At 39.0% G+C, this 24,429-nt stretch overlaps 1 protein-coding gene and 1 long non-coding RNA gene across 2 annotated transcripts; both read left to right on the top strand.

Moving 5' to 3' along the window:
- Window positions 1-1,154: 1,154 nt before the first annotated feature.
- On the top strand, window positions 1,155-1,586 carry LOC114278857 (auxin-responsive protein SAUR32). The gene has a single exon (XM_028220992.2). The coding sequence runs from the start codon at window positions 1,155-1,157 to the stop codon at window positions 1,584-1,586; it is 432 nt and encodes a 143-aa protein (XP_028076793.2).
- Window positions 1,587-13,621: 12,035 nt separating this feature from the next.
- LOC145791207 (uncharacterized) lies at window positions 13,622-16,818 on the top strand. Its single transcript, XR_014331087.1, has 2 exons — window positions 13,622-14,143; window positions 16,057-16,818. It is a non-coding gene; the product is annotated as an uncharacterized LOC145791207 (long non-coding RNA).
- Window positions 16,819-24,429: the final 7,611 nt, after the last annotated feature.

Below are 24,429 nucleotides of genomic sequence, written 5' to 3'. Positions count from 1 at the left end.
CACAATATATGTTAAGAAAATTCATAATTTAACGATTCGAGCAATGGTATTACAACTTAGCTCTAATGAGGTAAGAGGGTAAAGGCAGTTTGATTCATCGAAGTTGAAGAAAATTCAGCACTGAGCCTAACCTTTCAATTTTGTAGGTTGATGAACCTAACTTTTTAATTTTTGTAAAATTGACCACATAATATGGTTCAAATTTTTATCAATTTCGGTTAACCGAAAATAAGAAATTAAAAAAAATAGGGCTTTTAGGGCAGTATAAATGTCTCACTCCCTAACTTTTATTGCACAAAATGTTACATTGGTTACTTATCAGACAATAATAATAAGGAAAAAAATATTAAATATAATATTTTGGTCAATTATAAATTGTCCCACCAATTTTTCTTAATCCCGATTTTCATACCATCTCAATTGTTCTTAGTCCCAACTTTCTTTCGGTCTTAAATATGAACGTGTTTTATCTATCATATCAATGCTTTGCTATCTTCGAATGACATTTAATAACTCAATTCAATATTTTTCTCACCATTATCATCGACCATTAGAGCTATTATCTTTTCACTATCATCGCCGCGGTCGCTGCTCTGGTATCATTACTTCCACTTCTCCATAGCCACTATCACCATCACAATACAAAAATTTGGACAAAAAATAAATTAAAAGCAATAAATTTTAAATTTTACCTTGTGCATATCAATTTATTTTAATTCTACACTTAAATTTTTATCAAATACTTTTTTGATTTAAAAAATTTATAAACAACCAATTTTCAATATTTAACTTCATAAAATACCATTGAATCAACCAGAAAGTTGGTGGGTTGCTTTATATGTAAGAGCCACTACCATCTCTGTTGAGGTTAACCCACTACAGACGCAATTCATCAGAGCATATCCCGTGAGGCTTCCCCGTTTCTTCTCCTTTTTTTCATTCTTTGTTACTTTCTTCTTTATTCTTTCACTTGCTTCGAATGATTCCATTTCTCATCCCATCAACTCTACTAAAACATGAGTAACACCATGAGACCAAGAATCAAAGTCATGTTTCATTTGGCTTATGACAGAGGTTAAACTCATAAAAACCCAATCATCTTGTACATTTGATCACTCTTTTTTTTCTAAGTTGTTTAGTTTTTTCATTTTCAAATGGATGCGATTAATGTTAAACCCAAGAAAGGGCTGATCGTCAAGACATGGGAGCGATGCAGATCGATCAAGAACAAGAGTCGACCATGGGCCCTGCAACGTTCTCTGAAAAGCTGGTCATGGCCTCGAGCTATTGTTGCACCCGAAGGTTGCTTCTCAGTCTATGTAGGACCACAGAAACAGAGGTTTGCGATCAAGACAGAGTATGCTAACCATCCTCTGTTTAAGATTTTGCTTGAAGAAGCTGAGTTAGAATATGGGTACAACAGTGAAGGTCCTCTTGCACTGCCTTGCAATGTTGATTTGTTCTATAAGGTCTTGGTGGAAATGGACTCCACCAGTGAGATTCGTCATGGTTGTGGCTTTTCTATGGGTCGCTGTGGCTCCTATCGTCTTCTCAGTCAGTCTCCGTTGGTTGCCATGAATAATTAAGTTTCTAATCCTTCAAAAGTTTATTGAAAGGGAAGAGAAGCGTTTCATCTACTAGAGAAATCCTTGTGCTTGATGTGTCAATGTTTTTTTTTGTTGGAGAATTTTTTCATTTTGAGGGTGTAATCATTTCATTTTGAGACATGTAACATAGTTTGTTGTGGAGTTGGAATAGTAACACACCTCCAATTGTAACAAAATCATCAACAAGATCTTATGATTCCAATAATACCAACAGCCTTTCTTAAAAAACCTTTTTCTTTTTATGAAATTATGTGTTTGATTTTGGTGTGAAGAATGAATTAAAAAGATGATTTTCTTACATAGCAGTTCTTAATTTCACCTCTACTTAGCTTACTTAATAGAGAGAGGTTGCTAAAGTACCACGTTCATGACTCTTCCACCAAAAATACACTTTTATGAAAAAAGCATGATTATTTGAAATCAAATGATGCCCTCTCATTCATTCCAAGTCCTTAATATTACAATTTTATATTAAATTTTTTAACAATTTGGTTCATATGTAAGAACTTAATTATTGTGCTTTAATTTATTTATTTTTTAGATAGGAATTGTTGTACATATATGAAATTTGAGATTGGTTCTATGATCATAGATATAGGGAAGAAAAACATTAGAGGGGTTGTATCCAAGATAACACAAGTTACTAATTTTATTTAATTTTAATAATTTTAAGAATATAAAAACTGATTAATTCCGTGATCGTATTATATATATATATATATATATAAAATTAATTTAATTTTTTATGTGAGTTTGACTTTTGAATAATGTTGCATATCATCACTTAGCTTGCTTTTTGCTTTTTTAGGGGTTGTTTGGGGTGTCTTAAATAAGTGCACTTTTTGTCTTTTTGAACTAAAAAGTTGAAGAAAAAAATATGGATGTTTGGGTTAACTTTTTGACTTTTTATGAAAAAATGTATATTAAAAAATTGTATAAAGAAGTGTGTAGGAGAAGATTAGAGAGGGGTGGGCCACAGCCATACAACCTGCACAAGTGAAATGGGAGTAGGAAATTATTGGCTACTTTTTGGGCATTGCACTTGACGGTTTTGTTCGGCCCGTAGAGGTCATCACGGGTCCCATTTTGATAATCTAAACCGTTCAATGTGTATAACTCGTCGATTACTATATGTCTATAAAAAATCACATTGATCAGATATCGATAGCTATCTGATCATATTTGTTTTTTCTCAATCATTAATTATAATCCCATCCATTTGTTGTACATAACTGATTTGATCATATAGTTATCGATATCCGATCAATGTGATTTTTTACAAACATAAAGTACTCGACGAGTTCTACATATTGAACGGTTCAGATTATCAAAACGGACCCGTGATGGCCCCCACGGGCCGAACAACAGTGTGTGAAAATCACACCCAATCATTTCATTTTTGTCCACAGCGGCAGCACAGCAGCTGCACATACATCAATTCAAAGTTGTACTTTTTGTAGAAAATTGATTTTTAAATTTTTTTTTTTTTTTGGTGAATAGAGATAACTTTTTAACTTTTTAAATTACTTTTTGACTTTTTGCCTTTTTTAGTCTATGCCAAACCAGCCCTTAGTATATCTGAAAATGTAGATGTGAGTTGGTTGGTCCATTTGATCATATCATCCTAAATAATGCAATTTATAAATGCTGGTACTACTGTAAAAATTAATTTAATTTTTTATGTGAGTTTGACTTTTGAATAATGTTGCATATCATCTCTTAGCTTGCTTTTTGCTTTTTTAGTATATCTGAAAATGTAGATGTGAGTTGGTTGGTCCATTTGATCATATCATCCTAAATAATGCAATTTATAAATGCTGGTACTACTGTAATACGATAATTTCAAAGGGCACGGCCTCTATCCAGTCTGTAAACAGATTGGACCGTATTGTTAGGTTTATGGGAGTTCACCGCGGGTCTCGTTTTGATAATCTGAACTGTTGAACGTGTAGAACTCGTCAAGTACTATATGTCTATAAAAAATCACGTTAATCGGATATCGATAGCTATGTGATCAAATCAGTTTTGTATAAAAAAAAAATAGACGGTGAATAAATTAACGGTTGAAAAAAATCTGTTTTGATCACATATAACTATTGATATCCGATCAACGTGATTTTTTATAGGCATATAGTACTCGACGAGTTCTACACATTGAACGATTCAGATTATCAAAACGGGACCCGTGATGGGTCTCTACGGGCCCAACAGCAATCGGACTGGACAAAAGCCATTCCCAATTTCAAATATATAAATAGAGGTATACAATAATAACAAATGAAATTGAAATTACGAAGATCAATATAAAATTTCTCTAAACTATAGACAAATTATGTAGTTTATCTTTGTGGGGATATATTTTCTGGGTATCAACACGTGGCCAAGGTGATGCCGATGTGTCAGCCGAGGTGCCACGTGTCCAGGTCATGACGCCGAGATTATCTCAGAAAAGCCGAGGTTATCTCCGAAGATATCGGAATCCGAGATAAGCGGATAAGGGAAAAGAGTCCTAGAATAAGGAAGGACTTTAGCATGGATAAGGATAACACTCTTAAAGAGTTTATCTTTATCTCTTGAAGAGTCTGGGATAAGCACTGAGCAAGAGTTCATTGAAGTTAGGCTTCTAGTGGGACAAGGATTGAGTTAATTATAAAAGAGAGGCAACCCCATAGGTCTAAGGTACGCAATTTATATTCTGAACAGTGAGTTTAGCACTATTGATTATCTTTTAGAGATATACTGACTTGATCGTCGGAGTGCCCCCGGGTGGACGAACCACCGTCAGAATCTTCTCTTTCTATTGCAGGTCAACTATGTGTCATCTATTCTGTCAGTTCTCTCCAGCTGAATACTGAGTTGGACAGTGTGATCGGAAAATCACTCACACAATTTGGCGCCGTCTGTGGGAAAGAAAGAAGAATAGATGGCCAGTGACGGACAAAAGGAAAAGATTGGGGACGACATTCCTGCTGGGAGTGGCAAACCTATCGACCTTGACGTCGAAGGAGACAACCGCAACACAGAAACTCGTGACCAAAATCACAGCAAGAAAGACGTCGGCCAGGAGGGCAACGTACCAAGGAAACCAGAACAAAGCAGGTATTATAACGAAGATGACCTCCAAGTGTGAAAGGATAGATGCCTTCGAAGGGACGAAGAAGTAAAAGAGATGGCGAACAAATTGGCCGACCTGCAGTCAGTCGTTAATTTTATGATGCAAAACAATGTCATGCAGCCACCGTTCCCGCTGTAGGGCACGCCGATTCCAGCAGCCAATGCACAGAAGGGAGGACAGAAACCAATCCTAGAAATCCCCCAGCACGCTAGGAGCGAAAAACACTCTCACCGGCCTTCAAGGGAGCCGAGCTCCTAGACGGAGCAAAGAAGACTTGAGAGATTACCTCAAGAGGAAGCAGCAGAATGCCGATGTCGAGGTAACTTCCCTTGAAAAGCTGAGAACACCATTCTCGGTGGAGCTGGACAAATTTGAGGCTCCGAAGAGATTCAGTATGCCAAGGTTCCAAATATACGATGGTAAGTCAAACCCCAACTTTCATGTTGGATTATACCTGAATTCAATGGCATTGTACAGTGGGAACGAGCCATTGCTCTGCAAAGTGTTTCCTTATCTTTTGGGGAGATTGCATCAAATTGGTTCCACAAATTACCAAAAGGAAGCGTGAAGACTTGGGAAGGCCTGGCCGAGATGTTTGTGGCCAGGTTTGTGACAAACAAGTTGCAGCCATTAAGGGTGGACGCATTGATGGCTCTGAAGATCAGTAAGGAAGAAGACCTTAGGGCCTATGCAAAAAGGTACTATGAGGTGTTTAACCGAATACCAGAGTGTAATCAAGAGGTGGCAGTCGTATCTTTCAAGAATGGCCTAAAAGACGACTGCCCACTACGAAAATCTTTGGCAATGACATTGCCAAAAAGCATGGAAGAGCTCATGGCAAGGATCGAGAAGTATGCTAGAGCCGAGGAAGATACATCGGGGATTAGGGAGACAAAGCAAGAGAAGGGAAACGGCTCGCTGAAGCGAGGCCGAGGTAACAATGGATTAGGAAAGCAAGAGACAGAACTGAGGGCTGCACAGGCAGTGACAACTGTGTTTCGAATCCCAATTCACAAAGTCCTGGATCAAATTCGGAATCAACCCTATTTTAGAACACGCAGTAAGCGCAGTGGTAATTCGAGAAGAAAAAGGGGAGCAAAGGACTATTTACTATGTAAGCAAAACCCTGGCCGATGCAGAAACAAGGTATCTACCCTTAGAAAAATTGGCACTGGCTTTAGTAATGGCTTCAAAGAAACTGAACCAATACTTCCAGGCCCATAAAATTATTGTGCTAACAGAACGCCCCTTGAAGTCTTTGCTACAACAAGGAGACCTGACAGGAAGAATAGCCAAATGGGCAATGGCCTTGGGACAGTATGACTTGGAGTACAGACCCAGAACAGCAATCAAAGGCCAAGTTTTGGCCGACTTCGTGGCCGAGTTCACACCAGAATCCATCGCATATCGGGCTCCATTGAGCCAAGGTGAACAATGTCCAAGCAAGCAAGGAGAAGCCCAGCCAAATGCAATAGAACAAAGGAGAAAGGAAAAACTCAGACCCTGCAGCATTTACACCGGCGACTCCTTTCGACCATTTGTCGATGGAAGCTCAAACCAGCAAGGAGCGGGGGCAGGAGTAGTATTGGTATCTCCAGATGGAGAAGTATTGGAACAATCCATTCGATTGGGGTTCAAGGCCTTAAACAATGAAGCAGAATATGAAGCATTGATTGCAGGACTAAAGCTGGCGGTAGCAGCAAAAACAGATGAAGTGATAGTCTTCTGTGACTCCCAGCTCATAGTCAACCAGACAACGGGCGAATTTACAGCCCGAGATGAAAGGATGTCAGTCTACACAAAGGAAGTCAACAGGCTAGTAGCTTTGTTTCAGAATTGCCGACTGCATCAGGTTAGCTGAGATGATAACAGTCACGCCAATGCACTATCCAATCTGGCCAGTGCAATACAACCTGGAAAAGCAAGGACGATAATGGTCGAATACTTGTCGGGCCCGAGCATTGAACCACTGACCACAGAGCATGAAACAATGTGTATGGACATGGGACCAAGCTGGATGGATGCAATTGTTGCATTCTTGAAAGAAGGAAAGCTGCCAGATAAACACAAGGAGGCACACAAGATTAGATTGAAATCGGCAAGATTCAGTCTAACAGCAGAAGGACATCTCTATAGAAGATCTTTCACTGGACCCCTTTTAAGGTATATACACCCATCACAAGTTGAAGATTTTTTATATGAAATACATGAAGGAATCTGTGGAAGCCACACCGGGGGCAGATCACTAGCCCATAGGGCCATTACCCAGGGGTATTAGTAGCCCTACATGCAAAAAGACGCATAAGCCAATGTCAAGAAGTGTGAAAAGCCAAAGGTTTGCACCACTGATACACCAGCCAGCAGCAGACCTTAACCCAGTATCCAGTCCTTGGCCATTTGCCCAATGGGGTATGGATCTCGTTGGGCAACTGCCCCAAGCGACTGGACAAAGAAAGTACCTGCTGGTAGCAACAGATTACTTCACCAAGTGGATAGAAGCTAAGCCCTTAGCCAAGATCCGAGATATAGACGTGAAGAACTTCTTATGGAAGAACATCATCACCAGATTTAGGATTCCGAGAGTGATAGTTGCTGACAATGGAATAAAATTTGACAGCAAGCTAATCAAGAACTTCTGTGCAAAGTTCAAGATCAAGAACTACTTTTCAACCCCAAGCTTTCCTCAAAGCAATGGTCAAGCAGAAGCATCCAACAAAGTTATCCTAGATGGGATAAAGAAGAGGATGCAGACAGCAAAAGGAAAGTGAGTGGATGAATTACCAAGTGTGCTCTGGGCATATCGGACTACGCCGAGAAGATCAACAGGGAAATCCCCTTTTGCCATGACTTATAGCACAGAAGCTATCATTCCACTTGAAGTCGGCATCCCTGGGATCAGAACCCAGGGAGTAGAAAATAGGACCAATGATGTACTCTTAGCCCGAGATCTGGATCTACTAGAAGAAAGAAGAGAGAAAGCTGCAATTCAGCTCGTAACCTACCAGCAGCAGCTTGCCAGAGCTTATAATAAAAGAGTCAACCCAAGGGAGTTCCAAGTCGGCGACCTAGTCATGAAAAAAGTCATCGGCAACAAGAAGGATCCCAGGGAGGGCAAGCTTGGCCCAAACTGGGAAGGACCCTACAGAATCACTTCGATATTGGGCAACGGGGCATATTGGCTTGAAGATAGTGAGGTCAAAGAGTTGCCAAGACCCTGGAATACTTGTAATCTGAAGTTTTTCTACCATTAGATTTTCCTTGTTATTTGCCGGGGTCATGAATAAAATTTTAGCAGAATTCTTCTATATTTGTGACTGATGAAGACACATAACGTTGTTTTAGAATACATGCATAATGAGACCCCAAGTGGAACTTAGGTTCACATTAGGGGACAGAGAGAAGAAATGATGTTTAACACTTGTTGAAACTTGAAAAAAAATTACAAGTTAAAGTTAAACTGAAATGATGTTTAACACTTGTTGAAACTTGAGAAAAGTTTACAAATTGAAGTTAAATCGAAATGATGTTTAACACTTGTTGAAACTTGAGAAAAGTTTACGAGTTAAAGTTAAACCGAAATGATGTTTAACACTTGTTGAAACTTGAGAAAATTTTACAAGTTGAAGTTAAATCGAGATAATGTTTAACACTTGTTGAAACTTGAGAAAAGTTTACAAGTTGAAGTTAAACCGAAATGATGTTTAACAATTGTTGAAACTTGAGAAAAGTTTACAAGTTGAAGTTAAACTGAAATGATGTTTAACAATTATTGAAACTTGAGAAAAGTTTACAAGTTGAAGTTAAACCGAAATGATGTTTAACACTTGTTGAAACTTAAAAAGTTTACAAGTTGAAGTTAAACCGAGATAATATTTAACACTTGTTGAAACTTAAAAAGTTTACAAGTAGAAGTTAAACCGAGATAATGTTTAACACTTGTTGAAACTTATGAAAAATTTACTTGGGTACTTGCCGAGATAAATCATCAATTTGTATTATCGAGGTGTTTTACCCCGAGAAGGTTGCACAAGACTAAAGAGCATTTTTGAAGACACAAAATTATTCTAAGTATGAAAGTCATACAAGAGCTATAAAGGGAAGACAAACAATGAAAACATTCAAGAAAGAAGTTGTATTCATAAAAAGGCACATCGGCAACTTAAAGAGTTTGCATTACTTTGAAAGGAGAAAAAAAGTACAAGAAAGGAAAGGAAAAAGACATCAAAACTAAGATTCCTAAGCATCATTAGCATACTGAGTCTGGATCTCGGAAGACTGCTGGGAGGACATCTCAGCTACCTTCTCGGCTGCAAACTCAGCATTAATCTCTTGAAGGGTCTGATCAAGGCTCTTGTCGGCGAGAGGCACGTCCAATGATGCCTGCTCAGGGGTAGCTTCCTTGGGCACCTCCTCACCCTCCTCATCTTGGGTCAAGTCCAGGACTTGATCATTCAGAGAAGGGGACTTGGCCGCAGCAGCAACATCTTTCGACTTCCTCACCAAAACCTTCTCCTCAGATTTAGAGTCATCATCAGATTGAGTTGGAGTTGGAGGGAATGGAAGAGGAATGGCTTCGGCGTTCCGAAGGGACAAGTTGGCAGGGACTTCAAGCTTTTTTAGAAAAGACATCCAACCAAGGGTGAAACCCTTGTTGCATGCCTGCTTCACTTGCTTCTCATAGTCCGCCGTGACATCGGCCACCCCTTCGTTGTAGCCCTTCTGGTCGACCTCCTTTAGCTCAGCATCTTTGGTGGCCAAAGCATTTTGCAGTTCCTTTTGAGCTTAGGCCATCTTTTCCTCGACATCTTTCTTTTCGGCCTGAAGCACCTTCTTGATGGCCTCAACAGATTCTGCCTTTTCTTCGGCATCATTTTCGGCCTTGATGGCAGCCTCGGCCTGGTCTTCTAGTTTTTCATTTTGATTGTAAACTTTTGTTGGCCTTTTGAAGGCTGGAGACCTCCCTCTTCATCTTGGCCAGCCTCTCCCGGTTCTCGAAAGATTGTACTGAGAACGAATGGGCATGCTGGATAGCTTGAAAATAAACAGAACAGAAGTTGTTAGAAAAAATTACAAGTATGGAATGAACAAAATGAAAGAAAACATTGCCAGACAAAGACACTTACTTGAACGGAGCGTTGAAGCATCAAAGCATAGTTTTCATACTCGCTCAACTCGGCGTTTCGGTCGAGATCGCCGGGGAGAAGCAGAGCGGTACTGAGGGCTATGCCGATGTTAATGTCATCGACACTATCGTTGGCCATAACTAGCTTATCTTCCAGAGTGATTTTGGGGGCCCAGGGGGCATCATGTTTTTTGGACCCCGAGGTGGTTGTAGAGGATGACCTCCGCCTCTTTGATTTCGGAAAATCGAATGATTGGGCTTCGGCACGCCTCTTCTCCGCGGTAGGCTGGGACTTGTCACTTTCAGCGAGTTTGGAGATCGGCAAAGTGTCCTCAGTGTCAACCTGAGTCACCTTGGCCTTTGGTTGAGCCTTTTTAATTCTTTTTTGTTTTGGTGGAGGCTGGGTTTGCGCTGGTGGAGCGTCAACGATTAATGGGATGCTGGCCAGGAGATCTTTTGCAACAGCTTTTTGATGGCCCATCTCAGTAGAAAAAATGGTTCGTCTCCGGCGTTGTCGTTGGGATATCGGGATCAGGTATGGAGCTGAGGTTGACGGCTGCTCAGCTGGATCAGAGGTTAAACCTTGGTCTGTCCGAGATGTGGACGCGACTTGTGGAGTTGTGGCAGAGGGTGGAGAAAGGCTTTTCTTCTTCTTCTTTGGGACATTGGGAAAAGTCGACTTATACGTCCGGATGAAATTAAGCAGCAGAGAGGCCTTCCTCTTGTGGACTGGCAAATTCAGAAGTTTCCTCAAGTCTTTGCTGGGAAAGAAAGACTGACGGAAACCCTTTGGTGGCTGAGGAAGAGCTACAAAAAAAACAGACGTTAGAAGCAGATAAAATATTAAAGACTTTGAAAAATTTTGAAAAACAAACAAGTATGGATGCAGGGCTCTTACCATTGCCCTCTACAAAAACTAATCGAGAAAGAGGATAGAGATGGAGGTCCTCGTCTGGAGCAAATTCCCAGTTCCCCGAGGTAATGAAGTAATCATCTTCATCTCCCTTGTTGGAGTCTGGAAGGTCGGCTACGATTTTGTATTCTGTGGACCTCGGCTTAAGGTAGTACATATAGCCCGTATCTTTTTTGAGGCCACACATGGTGTAGCAGTACTAGATGTCGGCTAAGGTGATCCTAGCGTTTTCTTGTTTGGCTAAGGCTATGATACCATTAATAACTCGGTATGAGTTGATGGCAAGTGGCATAGGGTTCAACTTATAGTAATGAAGTATTTTATGAAAAAGGGTGTTGAGTGGAAGCCGGAGTCCGCACTCAATAAAGGCTACGACAGGGAAGGGCATAGAATCAGTAGTGGGCATTATGGAGTCGTCATCCCCAGCCAACCTCAGATGGACGTCGGCAGGGATGGAAAACTCTCGCCTAAAGTATTCTAATTTTGTTGGGGTGTCTACCCTATGCTTCCACATACCCATGATATCGGCCTAGCTAGGAGGAACTGGATTTCAAAATAAAGGTGTTTTAAAAGGGTTATTGGAACCTCGGCAAAAACCTAGAGTATGTGCTGGGTAAGAAGTTGTGGAAATAGTTTCAGTTTTTCCTAATAATTGAGGGTTCTACAAGCAAATCCCAAACCTAGATCTATGGAAATGAAGATTGAATGCACGGATCTGGAAAACAGAAAAAACAGGGATGCGTTTCAGAATCAAGAATGGTGATGAAGCCGTCAGAAAATCAAGACAAAAAGTTTGCACAGGTGTATCAAGCCAAGAACAGTAGCAGAAATCAACTGGTGTGTGAACAGTGTATATTCAAGAAGATGATTTGGGTAAAAACAGAATCATGAAGCAAACAAGTTCAAATATATGGTGGAATACAAAATGCAAGATGAAATATTAGAAGTATGAACGAGATTGCAAAGACAATAGGTAAAACAGCAAAATTCAGTAAAGTAATAAGAAACTGGAACCAGGCGAAATAGTGGCTTACCAGAAAGCCGGAATGGGGATTGCCGAAGTATGACGACGGTTGCGAAGGCGGAAGATCGGTGAAAACCACGTCGGAAGAGGAGAACAATGGTGGTAGCAGAGCTTGAAAGCTTGGAACAATGAAGGAGATGGAAAGCTAGAGAGAGAGAGAACTTCAGAAACAATGAAAAGTGAAAAGACGGGGGAAAGAAAGAAATTTTGATAAAACAGAAACGGTGGCAAAAGGGTCATAAATGTGCTTAGAAGAACGTATGCGCCAGACGGTGCACGTGAGAAAGATTTGATTTATAGACCAGTATCAGGTACGATCTAGTAGGAGAAAGACGCGTGGCTGAAAACGGTTGAGTTGTAATGCACGACAGCTCATATGCGTGAGAACAGCTCTTGGATTTCTTGATTTTTAAGAAGACATGTCGGTCTATAGTGATGAACTTGGCTTAAGCCGATGTACTGGCAGGAAATACCGATATAGGTTCCATCGCCTCAGAATGCCGAGGTAATAGAACCTAGGGGGCAGTTGTGGGGATATATTTTCTGGGTACCAACACATGGCCAAGGTGATGCCGACGTGTCAGCTGAGGTGCCACGTGTCCAGGTCATGACGCCGAGGTTATCTCGGCAAAGCCAAGGTTATCTCCGAAGATATCGGAATCTGAGATAAGCGGATAAGGGACAAGAGTCCTAGCATAAAGAAGGACTTTAGCATGGATAAGGATAACACTCTTAAGGAGTTTATCTTTATCTCTTAAAAAGTCCGAGATAAGCACTGAGCAAGAGTCCATTGAAGCTAGGCTTCTAGTGGGACAAGGATTGAGTTAATTATAAAAGAGAGGCACCCTCATGGGTCTAAGGTACGCAATTTATATTTTGAACAGTGAGTTTAGCACTATTGATTATCTTTGAGAGATATACTGACTTGATCGTCAGAGTCCCCCCGGGTGGACGAACCACCGCTGGAATCTTCTCTTTCTATTGCAGGTCAGCTAGGTGTCATCTATTCTTCCAGTTCTCTCCAGCTAAATACTGAGTTGGGCAGTGTGATCGGAAATCACTCACACAATCTTCTTTCTTCTTCTTTTTTTCTCATTAATTTTCAAAAATGCTTTGAAATCACAAAACAAATAACACAATTGCAAGAAGAGTTTTTTGAAATTCTATAATTGGAGGCCTTAATATTTTCCACATAGATTATATGGTAGAAATGGCATGTATTTTAGTTTTTTCAGTTTCAAACTTAGCATGCCTGAATGGAGCCTTTGAAAGTACACAGTGTAAGAAAACTATTTAATAAAATAGCAAACCATGTGTATTTAAATTTATATATAAAAAAAAAGATTGGAAATAAAATTCTAAAATAAATTTTAAAATGTAAACTTTATTTTCCAAAACCCATAAAAGAATTATTTTTAGAAACGAATGAAGGAAAGAAATTTCTTGTTCAAGTATAAAACTAGAACAAGAACACACATTGAATTAATTTAAATAAATAAAAAAAACTTACAGATTATTACTGTATAGAAATGCATAAAGGAAAGACAGCCGAGGTGTGTATTGGACACACTTTCCTTAAGATCGTTATGTCCTCGTTATGGTGCTTGAAAACAGATGACGCCGACCTCCCAGGATGCAACGACTATATCACATAATTGCAACACTACAATCTGGGTCTGGCAAACAGACTGGGTTGTATCTCTCTTACAGGAATTATAAGAACAATATGCAGAAGAGTAATACAGCGAAATAGAAAAAAAAAAACAAATCAATGAATTGGTTGGAGAAGGTCTGAATTTATAGGCAAGATGGTGATTGTTCGGATGAGTTTGGAAACAAATAATTTTCAGTAAAACAATGTTTTGGGTGAGGGTGGATTTCGACGCGTGTACAAAGGTTGTTTCAGTGATAGCTTTCTTGCAGCTGTAAAAAGACTCCACGGCATAAGTCACGATGCTAAAAGAGAATTCGAGATAATTTTGACCAGATATCAAGTTTAAAATCTATATGTTGATTTTGTTTTTCTCGTTTCGACTTATGGATTGTTTTTAATTACCAATTCAAATTGCAAAGTGAGATCGATTGGTTAAGTAAAATTGAGCATCAAAATATTGTTTCGCTATTGGGTTACTGCATTCATGGCGAGGCAAGGTTTCTTGTTTATGAGATAATGCATAATGGGTTTTTGGAATCCCAATTGCACGGTATTTAAAAAAATTTAAAAAAAAAAAAAAATCACTGTCCACATGAATATGCTAATTTTTTTTTTCTAACTTATATTTTTTATTGATATTTTGGCCCCATCTCATGGATCGACTTTAACTTGGCATCTCTGGATGAAAATTGCTCTAGATGTTTCAAGGTATGCCAATCTTCCAATATCTTGTTATTATATGCATCTGTAATTTCATAAAGTACCAGGTCTATTATGTTATTTTACTTTTGAAAGTAAACCCACTCTTGATTGCTTTGATGAAACTATGTTATCAATAACTTGGCACACACATTATATTGGAGTCCTTTCTGACAGAGGGATACATCTGCGTAGGTATGTCTAATAACAATTAGTTTTATTGAGAAAGATTGATCAACTAGAGATGCCCTGGTTCTATTGTTTTGTTTATTTATGAAATTTTGCCCATTTAATACGTGCTTTCAACTTAATGCAAGTTATAGAGGTCATTATTTTCAAGTATGGCTTTGTCTTTTACTTTGTTCACTTCTATATAAAGTTGTAAACATTGTGCAATGGATTTTCTTTAGATGGAATTTTTTGTACTTTTGTTCTTTTACAAAACCCAAAGGAAATTAAATTGTTGAAGAAACTTGTGAGGTTGAAAAATTGTTCATTCTTACCTATCAGACCATGTGATCATCATTCAAAACAATATTTTTATTGATTTGAATCTGAATATTTCATATTTATAAGATATATTTAACATCTAAGTATGTAGATAAATTTTTCTCACCAAGCAAAGATTTTAGTTGCCTCTAATACTCTTCAAATCAACAAAAATGTTAACTCTAAAATTCTCTGAATGGAATTATTATTATTTTACTTGGAAAATGCCCTAAAAAATCACCCACTTTCAAAAAAGACAGATCAACTGCAAGTTCTCCATAGGGGTGTTCTCTTCTTTTTAAAATTAACTTTGACACCAAAACACAACACATACAAACAACAAAAAGAAAAAGGTTAAATAATCTTTTGCTTTTCTTCAACTTTTTTTGACTTTAATTATTGCGGTGGGGAAAGTGAACCCTTAAACAACAAGTAGACATCACAAATTGAAAATTGAGAATCAAAGTTGAGATGGAAAAAACAAATCTGCGGCTACTTGTCTTTTCCATCAAAGAAAAATGGAAAAGTAGAATAGAACATGGAACTCATGATTGTTATATGAGTTTCCATTCTTATATATTCTTGTTTCCAGATCTGGCATATAACAGAAAAGTTTAAAGTGATCATATATGGTCTGTTTGGTTGTTGAGAAAATGCTAAAAGTCAAGGGAAAAAAAATCATATATTGAAGATATCAAAAGAAAAATTAGTTAGTTTTATCTCCTCATTGTTGATAAATGTGCAATTGCCTTCAATATTATTGGTTAACCAATCTACCAAACCTGTCCAATTTGATAGAGGAACATTCATATTGCACATATCCTGCATAACTTTCCAAACCCTGTAGTAGAATGGACAATTAAAAAACAAGTGATTATGATCCTCAGTCCCAGTATCACAGAGACAGTAAGTAGCAGAGTTCCTAGTACCAAATACTACAAGTCTCAAGAGTGTTCAGTCTATTATGAATGGCAACCCAAACCACAGTACTGACTCTAGGAATAAGAATCTTAGCCCAGGCAACTCTAGAACCATGAATTCTCCACTCATCCCAAGCAGACTTTATAGAGAACTGCCCATCAGAAGATACAGCCACACTACCTTATCAGCCACTAAGGAAGGCTTCATATCCTCAGTTATAGCAGCCTTAATCTCATCCAACTCCCAAGTTTGACAAACAGGTCAATTCCACCTAGAACCATGAATAACAGTCTCCTCTAGGTCGATTGTCTTTAATTATTCTGGTATTTAATTCCTGCTATTTGTGCTGAATAGGTTAAGATAGCTCTTCTTGGCCAATTTTTTTGTAAGAATGATTAAAATCCCGTTCCTATAGTTCCTATAGACAGTTCACAACTTTATTCGGATTGTCCATTAAAAACTCAGTAGATCATTTTTTTTCTCCAACTAAATTGTTGATTTGTTGTTTACAGGCTGTTAGTCGGGAAATTCGAAAAATATTGACACAGAGAGCAGCCTCATTCAACATTGCCTTGGACGATGTGTCTATCACAGGCCTAACTTTTGGGAAGGAGTTTACAGTTGCAATTGAAACAAAACAAATTGCTGCAAAAAAAGCTGAGAGGGCCAAGTTTGTTGTTGAGAAAGAGAGCAGGACAAGAGAAGTGCTATTATTAGAGCCCAGGTAAGAGAAGTGCTTTTCAACTTCATCCATATGTTTATATGAGCTCTCTTTCTCTCATATTGTTGTCAAAAATATTTTATATCCAGGGTGAAGCCAAGAGTGCTCAACTAATTGGCGAAGCTATTTCCAAAAATCAGTCATTTCTTACACTCAGGAAAATTGAAGTTGCACGGGATATTGCACAGACAATATCTAAATCTGCCAACCGTCTCTTCTTAAACTCAGATGAACTTTTGCTGAACCATCAGGGGATGAATGAATGTTTAAATCTAAAGATTCAGACTAGGCATCAGAAAATGAAGAGCAATTGTAATTTACATAGATTGAATTGATTCTTTCTGTATGGATTAGTAGCCTTCTTTAAATATCAATTTGATTTATTTGTTGTTCCCGGCAGAGTGGAACACATTGCTATCATGTAAGCAAAAACAATTGTAGTTTCTGATATGGTGTATTATTCTGTTCTTTAGGTTGAGCCAGATTACAATTGATTAGTAGCCTTCTTTAAATATCAGATTTTAAATAGTGGTATAATTTTTATTGTTATGAATTTTTATTTATGTATTGTTATGAATGGAACAATATTATGAATTTTCATTATGTGCCAACTTTTGTTTATGTATGTATTTATATTATTATGTAATTATCGATTTTTTTTAGTTATTTTTCATTTAATACAGGTTATTTTCATATTTTTAATAATTTTAATATAGTTTTTTTTTTTTTTTTTGAGACGGCAGCACACACACCGTCTCAAAAAGAAAATTGAACTAGGGTTTTTTGCGACGGCAGCTTTACTGTCACAAAAGGCAGGGGAATTGGTTGAAAAGTAAGGCCTTTAGCGATGGTGTTATTGCCGTCGCCAATAGTCCTTTAGCGACGGCATCAGGTGCTGTCTCAAATAAACTTTTAGCGGCGGTATTTTTTACCGTCGCAAAAAACCCTTTTAGCGACGACAACACAGTACCGTCTCAAAAAAACTCAGATTTTCACGCGTTATTTGCAACAGAATTTTTCCGTCGCAAAAAAGGCATTTTGCCGTCACAAACAAAAGGCGACGGCATCCTAAAGAAGCATTTCATGAAGCTTCTCGGAATTTGAATGATTTATTTATTCCCTTTTTCCATACAGAAGAAGAAAACTTCCATTTAGACGACAATCAACCCAAGGTTACTTTACCTATTTTTACTTTTCATGATAAATTGGCTAAACTAAGGGAAAAAAAAATAGCATCGAAATATATTTTTATTGACCAGTTATAATTGCCTCCCAAAATCTATTATTGCCTCAAAAGATCCAATATATATACATTATTGGATCTTTTGAACAACACCTAAGAAGATCTTATGAAAATTGAACATTTTTGCATAGAAGATGTAAACCAAATATTGGGCATTCTAGAAAACCATTTTGCATTATGCCGTCGCTAAAACCCTTTTGCAACCCCCTTTGTTGCGACCCCCCCCCCTTGCCGTCGCAAAAAGCCACTTATCGTCGCAAAAAACCTTTTGAGACGGCGTTTGGAGTATTTGCGACGGCGTTTTACCGTTGCAAAAAAGCAATTTTTTTGTAGTGCTTATTAGGTGTAGTGTGTAACCAGTAAGTCTTTTTTCAAGCGTGGATGAGTATTGGTTAGATAGATATACCCTCGCTAGTTAATTGGGAAATTTTTTTTTTTTTTTGGGAATGTGTGGCAGGTATAGTGTGATACTCCAATGTGGCAGGTATTAATGTGACACTCCAACGATGAGACACTGCAAAAAAATTAAAAACTCTTTAGCGTACTTTTTTCAAATGTAACAGCATGGCTAGTATGATGTGACACTCCAAAATTTTTACTCATTCTTAGTGCACTTTTTCCATGGCTATGGCTAACGTCGGAAAATGTAATTAGGGTAGTTGTTAGAACTCCTTAGAAGGAATTTTGTAATCCAAGCATGAATGTGTAAATTCTCTTTTGTTAATCCAAGTCTTGGTGCCTTTATATTCATAGTTCAAAATTCTTGAGTATATATTTTATTCTTAGCATTTCTTCGCATCAATCTCCAACATCATCCTAGATATAGACTCCTCATTCGCACATCAAGCCTTAATAAATAGTTACCAAGAGAGATGACTTAAATTTCGAGGACGAAATTTGTTTAAAAGGGATAGGTTGTGAGACCCCTAAATTTTTGTAAATCCTAGTAAGACCCCTTACTTTTGAATTATTATAATAAAAACCCTTAGTTCCTTGTTAATTCACAGAATTAACCCTAGAACCAAAAACGTATCACGGATGAACTCATACAAACCCTGATTGAACCCGGAACCTAGGAATCATTTCTAATACCCTAATACTAATTAATTGACTCCCTAAATATGGAATTACCACTTAAAAACCCTAGGCTTTTCCAATCTTTATCGCATTCGTCGGTTGATCGCCTTTTTATTCGAAACAAGAAATCCAAACCGAATTAGACTCTCTAATCCTAATTTATTAACTCTACACTTGAAATAGATATTTTAATTGAGCCCAAGCCCTTACATTTTTATTAAATCACATTTTGACCCCAAACAAGTACCATTATATATTTATATATACACTTGTATCCTTATTTATTAAAGGAAAAATTAGTCTAGGGTCCCTCTCCCACTTTTCGTAATGGAAGAGATCCACATAATTATTTTTTGATGTCTAAGGTCCCTAAACATATCCCCTCTTTGTCTCTCATTCTGTGCCCGATCTAAACGAAGAGCTACCGTTGGAAGCTATGGACAAACAACTCTTTCTTCCTCTGCATCGAGCCAACACCACTGCGAAGCATCGACCAACACCAACCTCAACACCACGCACAACCATGGCAGCAAACTTCTGATCAACTCTCTCTCTCTCTCTCTATCTGCAGTGTCAGATTTGAAATATATATATATATATATATATGCATAGACCAGCTGCTATTCTTCGGAGGAGCAGACACTCCGCCCGCGTCGGCATCGGTGTCTAATGAGGAAGGGCTTTGAAATTGGGCATCTAATGTCAAAGAAGATTGCGAGCTGAGGGAGAGGTGGGTTCGGGGTTAGAGAGGTTTAGGGAAGAAGAGAGAGAAGAGAAGGGTTTGGGTGTGAGGAGAAGGTTTGTGCAGCGAAAACTTGAATATGAAATTACTATGGGCTTTGAACTTTCTATAAATACTTGGTCTGTGTTTGTGAATGGGGCCGTTCATTGGGTTGCATTTGATCCAGCAAAGGAGCATGGTTTTGGGATCTTGATTGTGGCATTTGATATGGGTAATGAGGTGTTTAGGGAGATCTTTTTGCCAAACTATCAACCTGATGGGAGGCTTCATACAAGCACGGCTGTTGCAGTATTGGGTGAGTCACTTGCTGTATTGGGTGAGTCAAAGTGAAGCTGGTTTATTCGAAGTCAGAGAAATTTGTGAAGTCAGATAAATTTCCTGGATCAATGTACAATCACCAAGGTCTGTTCAAAAAAATATAACTCTGCTGCAAATAGAGAGAATTTCTCTGGTTTCAATCCAGAGAATTTATCTGATCTGTCTGGGTTTGAACTAAAATTTCTCTGGGTTGGTCCAGAGAAATTCTCGGATTTAAACTGAATTTTCTCTAAATTGGTCCAGCGAAATTCTATGGGTTGAACTGAAATTTCTCTGGGTTGATCTTCTATGAGCATATCAGATTACACAAGTTCTCAAGCAGATTTGATAGCATCAATAGAAGTGGAACCCCAATCCCTCATATGGATGGATTCCCAGAGGGAATCAGAGTAAGTGAAAGACCTGAATCTGTTGCAAGTCATGGCAAAAGAGAGCATTGAATCTATGGGTAAGAGTAGGAGGATTGAAAAGAGATGGTCTTGAGCTATGTTGGCTATGGGTGACCAAGGTTGTTTTGTCCGTTTATCAAATTTTTTCCCCAATGAAAGGAATTGTCATATTATGATGTGAAACTGTCAATTAATCTATTTTTCAATTAAAATCATCTATAGTATTTAGATGATCATGTTAAAGGGAAATTTTCTCTAAAAGGTATTCATCATGAAAGGAATTATCTATTTCTCAATTTTCTCTGGGTTGTAAAGGGAAATTTCTCTGGTTTTGAGAATTTTCCATCGTCAACCTCTATGTCATGTTGCATCTCCAAACCACCCCCTGATGTTGAATCACAAGCTTTGCCCTTCGTGATCATTTGCTTCCTAGAATTTTCATAAATCTATTCTCAACATTTTCAACTCAGGAAATTTCTCTGGACCAGAATTTCTCTGGACTAATTTTCTCAGGATCAATTTGGGGGACCTTAGTCATTATGAAATATTAGATGTCCTTTATGCTATAAAATCCTAATACAAGGGACCTTAAAAAAAAAAAACCCTTTATTAAATCACTTCCCCGTTTTTTCTCTTTTTTTTCATTCTTTGTTACTTTCTTCTTTATTATTTTACTTGCTTCGAATGATTCCATTTCTCATCCCATCAACTCTACTAAAACATGAGTAACACCATGAGATCAAGAACCAAAGTCATGTTTCATTTGGCTTATGACAGAGGTTAAACTCATAAAAATCGAATCATCTTGTACATTTGATCACTCTTTTTTTTCTAAGTTGTTTAGTTTTTTCATTTTCAAATGGATGCGATTAATATTAAACCCAAGAAAGGGCTGATCATCAAGACATGGGAGCAATACAGATCGATCAAGAATAAGAGTCGACCATGGGTGTAGACACCCCATTTTTGACTGACCTTAAGACTTAGACGTCATCGATTGAGCACTCAGTGATTGCGCATGTTGTGCTCGTTCTGAGGTTACGGAGTCTCGGCTGAGAGCCTTGCCTCCGGACTTCGGGACTCTTTTGTGCTTTGCCTCGGTTTGCGAATCAAGTCTTGTTTTCTCTTTCCGAAGGGAGGGAGAGGTCTCGTAGGCCATCTCTTAGTGGCCGTAGGCTACTTTTCGTGGTCGTAGACCACTGTTCCCGTTTGAAGGCCAGTTTTCGATTTTCGGAGCCGTCGGCCGTGCGCCTCGGTTTGGGACCGCTTAACTTTCTCCGTTTGCTCCGATTTTTGACACATACCTTGCTTCCTCTCTCTAGAGGGACACTGTGGCCTGGGAGACCACCTTCGTGGTCGCACGCCACTTTCGATGCTTAACAGTCAGTTTTCGGGGCCTCCGGCCACGCGTTTTGGCCCCCGAACCCTTGTTTTGCATCCGTCTTGGTTCATTTTTGGCATGGACCCTTTTTTCATTGTTTGGAAGGTGGTACAAGGATGGAAAACCACCTTTTCTTCTTGGAGACCACTTTTCCCACCGATCGATTTTTCTTGTCACGTAGCTGGTCTTCCTGACTTTTGAGCCACAATTACTGGTCTCCTACCATACCACTAGCTTGCATTGAGTTGGGAGACCACCCCTAGAGGCTGTCGACTAGCTTTTGGAGCTTGAACCTTTTGACCCTGGTCGGCCGACCAGGGTAGGTGGTCGACCGACCACTTGAACTGGTCGGCCTATTTCCCCCTTTTTCTGTCTCTGTGAGTGTGTGCCAGCTGTGCCAGCTGGAGAGCACAGACTGCATCCTCCATACACGTGTATAGACAATTGGCAACCTTGTTTTGGCTTCTTAAAGAAGCTTGGCTCTTTGCTCTAAGCTTCTAAGAGAAGCTTGAACCTTTTTAGGCTTCTTGAAGAAGCTTGACCCTTTGGCTCTAACTTCCTCATGAAGCTTGACCCTTTTGTTATAGCTTCCTCAAGAAGCTTGGACCTTTGTACAAGCTTCTTGAAGAAGCTTAGACCTTTGTTCCTCTATAAGAGAGACCCTCTTCCTCATTTGCAAAGGTTCAGAAAATTCGTTTAAGGCATACACACTTCCCTCTCTATATCTCTCTATTTGGTGGTCAAAAGTCCCTTGTTCTTGCACCTTTACATACCACCTCCTAGCCTAACCCCTCCACCATCACTCTAAGGTTCTTGGAGCTTGTTTTCAGAGGCTAAGGAGTTACTTTTTTGGTCCAGAAGCTGCTGGAGTTCTTGGCTATAAGGGTAACACCCTATTCCCCCTTTTGGTCTTTATTTTTCTTCATATCTTAGCCCTATTTGAAGTCATATTTGGGCTTTTTCATAAAATAAAAAAGGTCTTATTTTGAGGTCCTTAACATGTTTGTTTACGATCATTTTTCTGTTGGGGGTCATCTATCCCCTTGCATGCTTAATTTCATCTTGTTTTGAGCCATGCATTAAGGCCTTTGTTTTGATCTTTGTTTGGCCTTTTGACCACTGAAATCCAGCGGATTTTCAGTGGTTATTATGTTGTTTTGAGCACCAAAATCAGAGAGGGGTGACCCTCTCACCCCTTGTCTTGTTTACTAGCATATTTGGTTTAACAAAGGAGCCCTTATTTTCATGCTTCCAAGCCACATTTCAAGCCCTTTTCAGTGAGTTTTAGGGCCTCCATAACCTCTGTCCAGAGGTGGTTTTGTCATTTTGAATGCGCATCTTGCATGTGTAGAACAACCCTCTTTATGGCCTATCAAAGGAGCCTATCATTGTTGCATGCATGGACTATATTTCGGTGGGTTTTTGAGCTTCATTTGACATGCCATGATTCTGTTTTTGACTAGTTTTGTGGCCTCTCATGTGCTTCATATGGTTGTAGTGTAAATCATGGTTCACTAGCTTGTATTGTATGATGTTTTGGCCCTCTTTCCTAGCATATTTTGGCCATGATCCAAAGTAATTTTATCCATATTTTGGACTGCCTTAGCTCTGTTTGAAGTGTTTTGGGTCATGCATGCATTGTTGTATATGGCCATAGTTCAATTTAATCTCACTAGCTTTGCGTATCAGGTCCACTAGCATGCGTTGTTTGGGCCCTTGACATATTTTGGCATCATCAAGCATGATATTTCAGAGCATATAAGGTTTCCATATTCTCATGTTCATCACTCCTTCAATATGTTTAAGAGTTGTGCTTGCATGACTTATTTTGAGCCTTAGTATGAGCTTCATTTCTATGCATGTTGAGCCATCATCTTAGGCCATTTTCCCACTATTTTGGACCTGCCTAGGGTCTATTTGGGGCTGGTTTTGCCATTTGTGTATTGCTTTGTATACCTCTAGTGTAACACACTTCACTAGTTTCGGTATTCGGGCCATCTAGCATGCATTGTGTGACATATTTGCATGATTCGGGACCATCTTGCATACCATTTCAGAGCTGGAACTTGTGTCATTGTATACCATATTTCATGCTTGCCATGCTTTGGTTGAGTTGCACTTTGTGCCTTAGGTTTGGTCCCTTGCATTTGTGCATGTTTGCACGTATTTTTGTCATCTCATTTTCATCCTATTGGCCACTGATTTGGATGTGGCTGAGGTCCATCCATCTTAGTTTAAGTCCATCTTGCATTGCATATGCTATATTAGTCCATGTTGTTGCATGATTGACCATTGCATTGTGTATGCCTTGATCATTTCATTATTAGTCTCCGCGTGTGCATTGTGTATGCCATAGTTTAGTCCATGTGCATTGAGTATGCCATGTGTAGTTCATAGCATTGTGCATGCCATTTGCATGCTTGCATGTCATTCCTTACATCTTTGTATCATTTAGTCGCATTACATTAGGGTTGCATGCTAGAAGTTGCATTGAGCATGCCATTCTTGTTTCATCATGTTTGGGATAGAAGTTGGCCCAAACACGGGAAACGAGGAGCGTTTCATACTCCAAGTGATGAAACGTGACTCAATTCTCGGTCGTCGACACTCTTGACTATCCATGATAGAGTTGTTGGCTTTAGATGTTTATTTGTGCATTCATGTCACATTAAGTCGTGCAATCCGACTCCTTGGCCATCATGCATCGAGATGCATGATTGGTGGTCCAAGGATCGAGGGTTACACTCCCTAGAGCCTATGTTATGACGGGGAGAGTTGTCGAGCACACATTTGTTGAAAATACCTTGCCATGCTTCCCTATTGCTTTGTGTTGCAGAAAACTAGAATCCAGGAGCAGAAAGTGGTCGGGTGACCAGGTTTTCTGGCAGGCCGACCACCCTTTTTGGTCTCCACCACAAATGGCTGGTCAGCAGGTGGTCTCCCATGTCATTGGCTGGTCAGCAACCCTCCCACAACTTCCCAGAGTGGAGTTTCAGCCTGTTGGAGCTTCGTGC

This window comes from Camellia sinensis, chromosome 5 (genome assembly GCF_055761805.1).
Source record: "Camellia sinensis isolate YWXY chromosome 5, ASM5576180v1, whole genome shotgun sequence".
In the NCBI taxonomy this organism is placed as follows: Eukaryota; Viridiplantae; Streptophyta; class Magnoliopsida; order Ericales; family Theaceae; genus Camellia; species Camellia sinensis.
This window is presented reverse-complemented; position numbering and strand designations above follow the sequence as displayed.

Bases quoted from the DNA above. Each gene is read 5' to 3' on its own strand.
- LOC114278857 (XM_028220992.2), top strand. From the start codon at position 1,155: ATGGATGCGATTAATGTTAAACCCAAGAAAGGGCTGATCGTCAAGACA.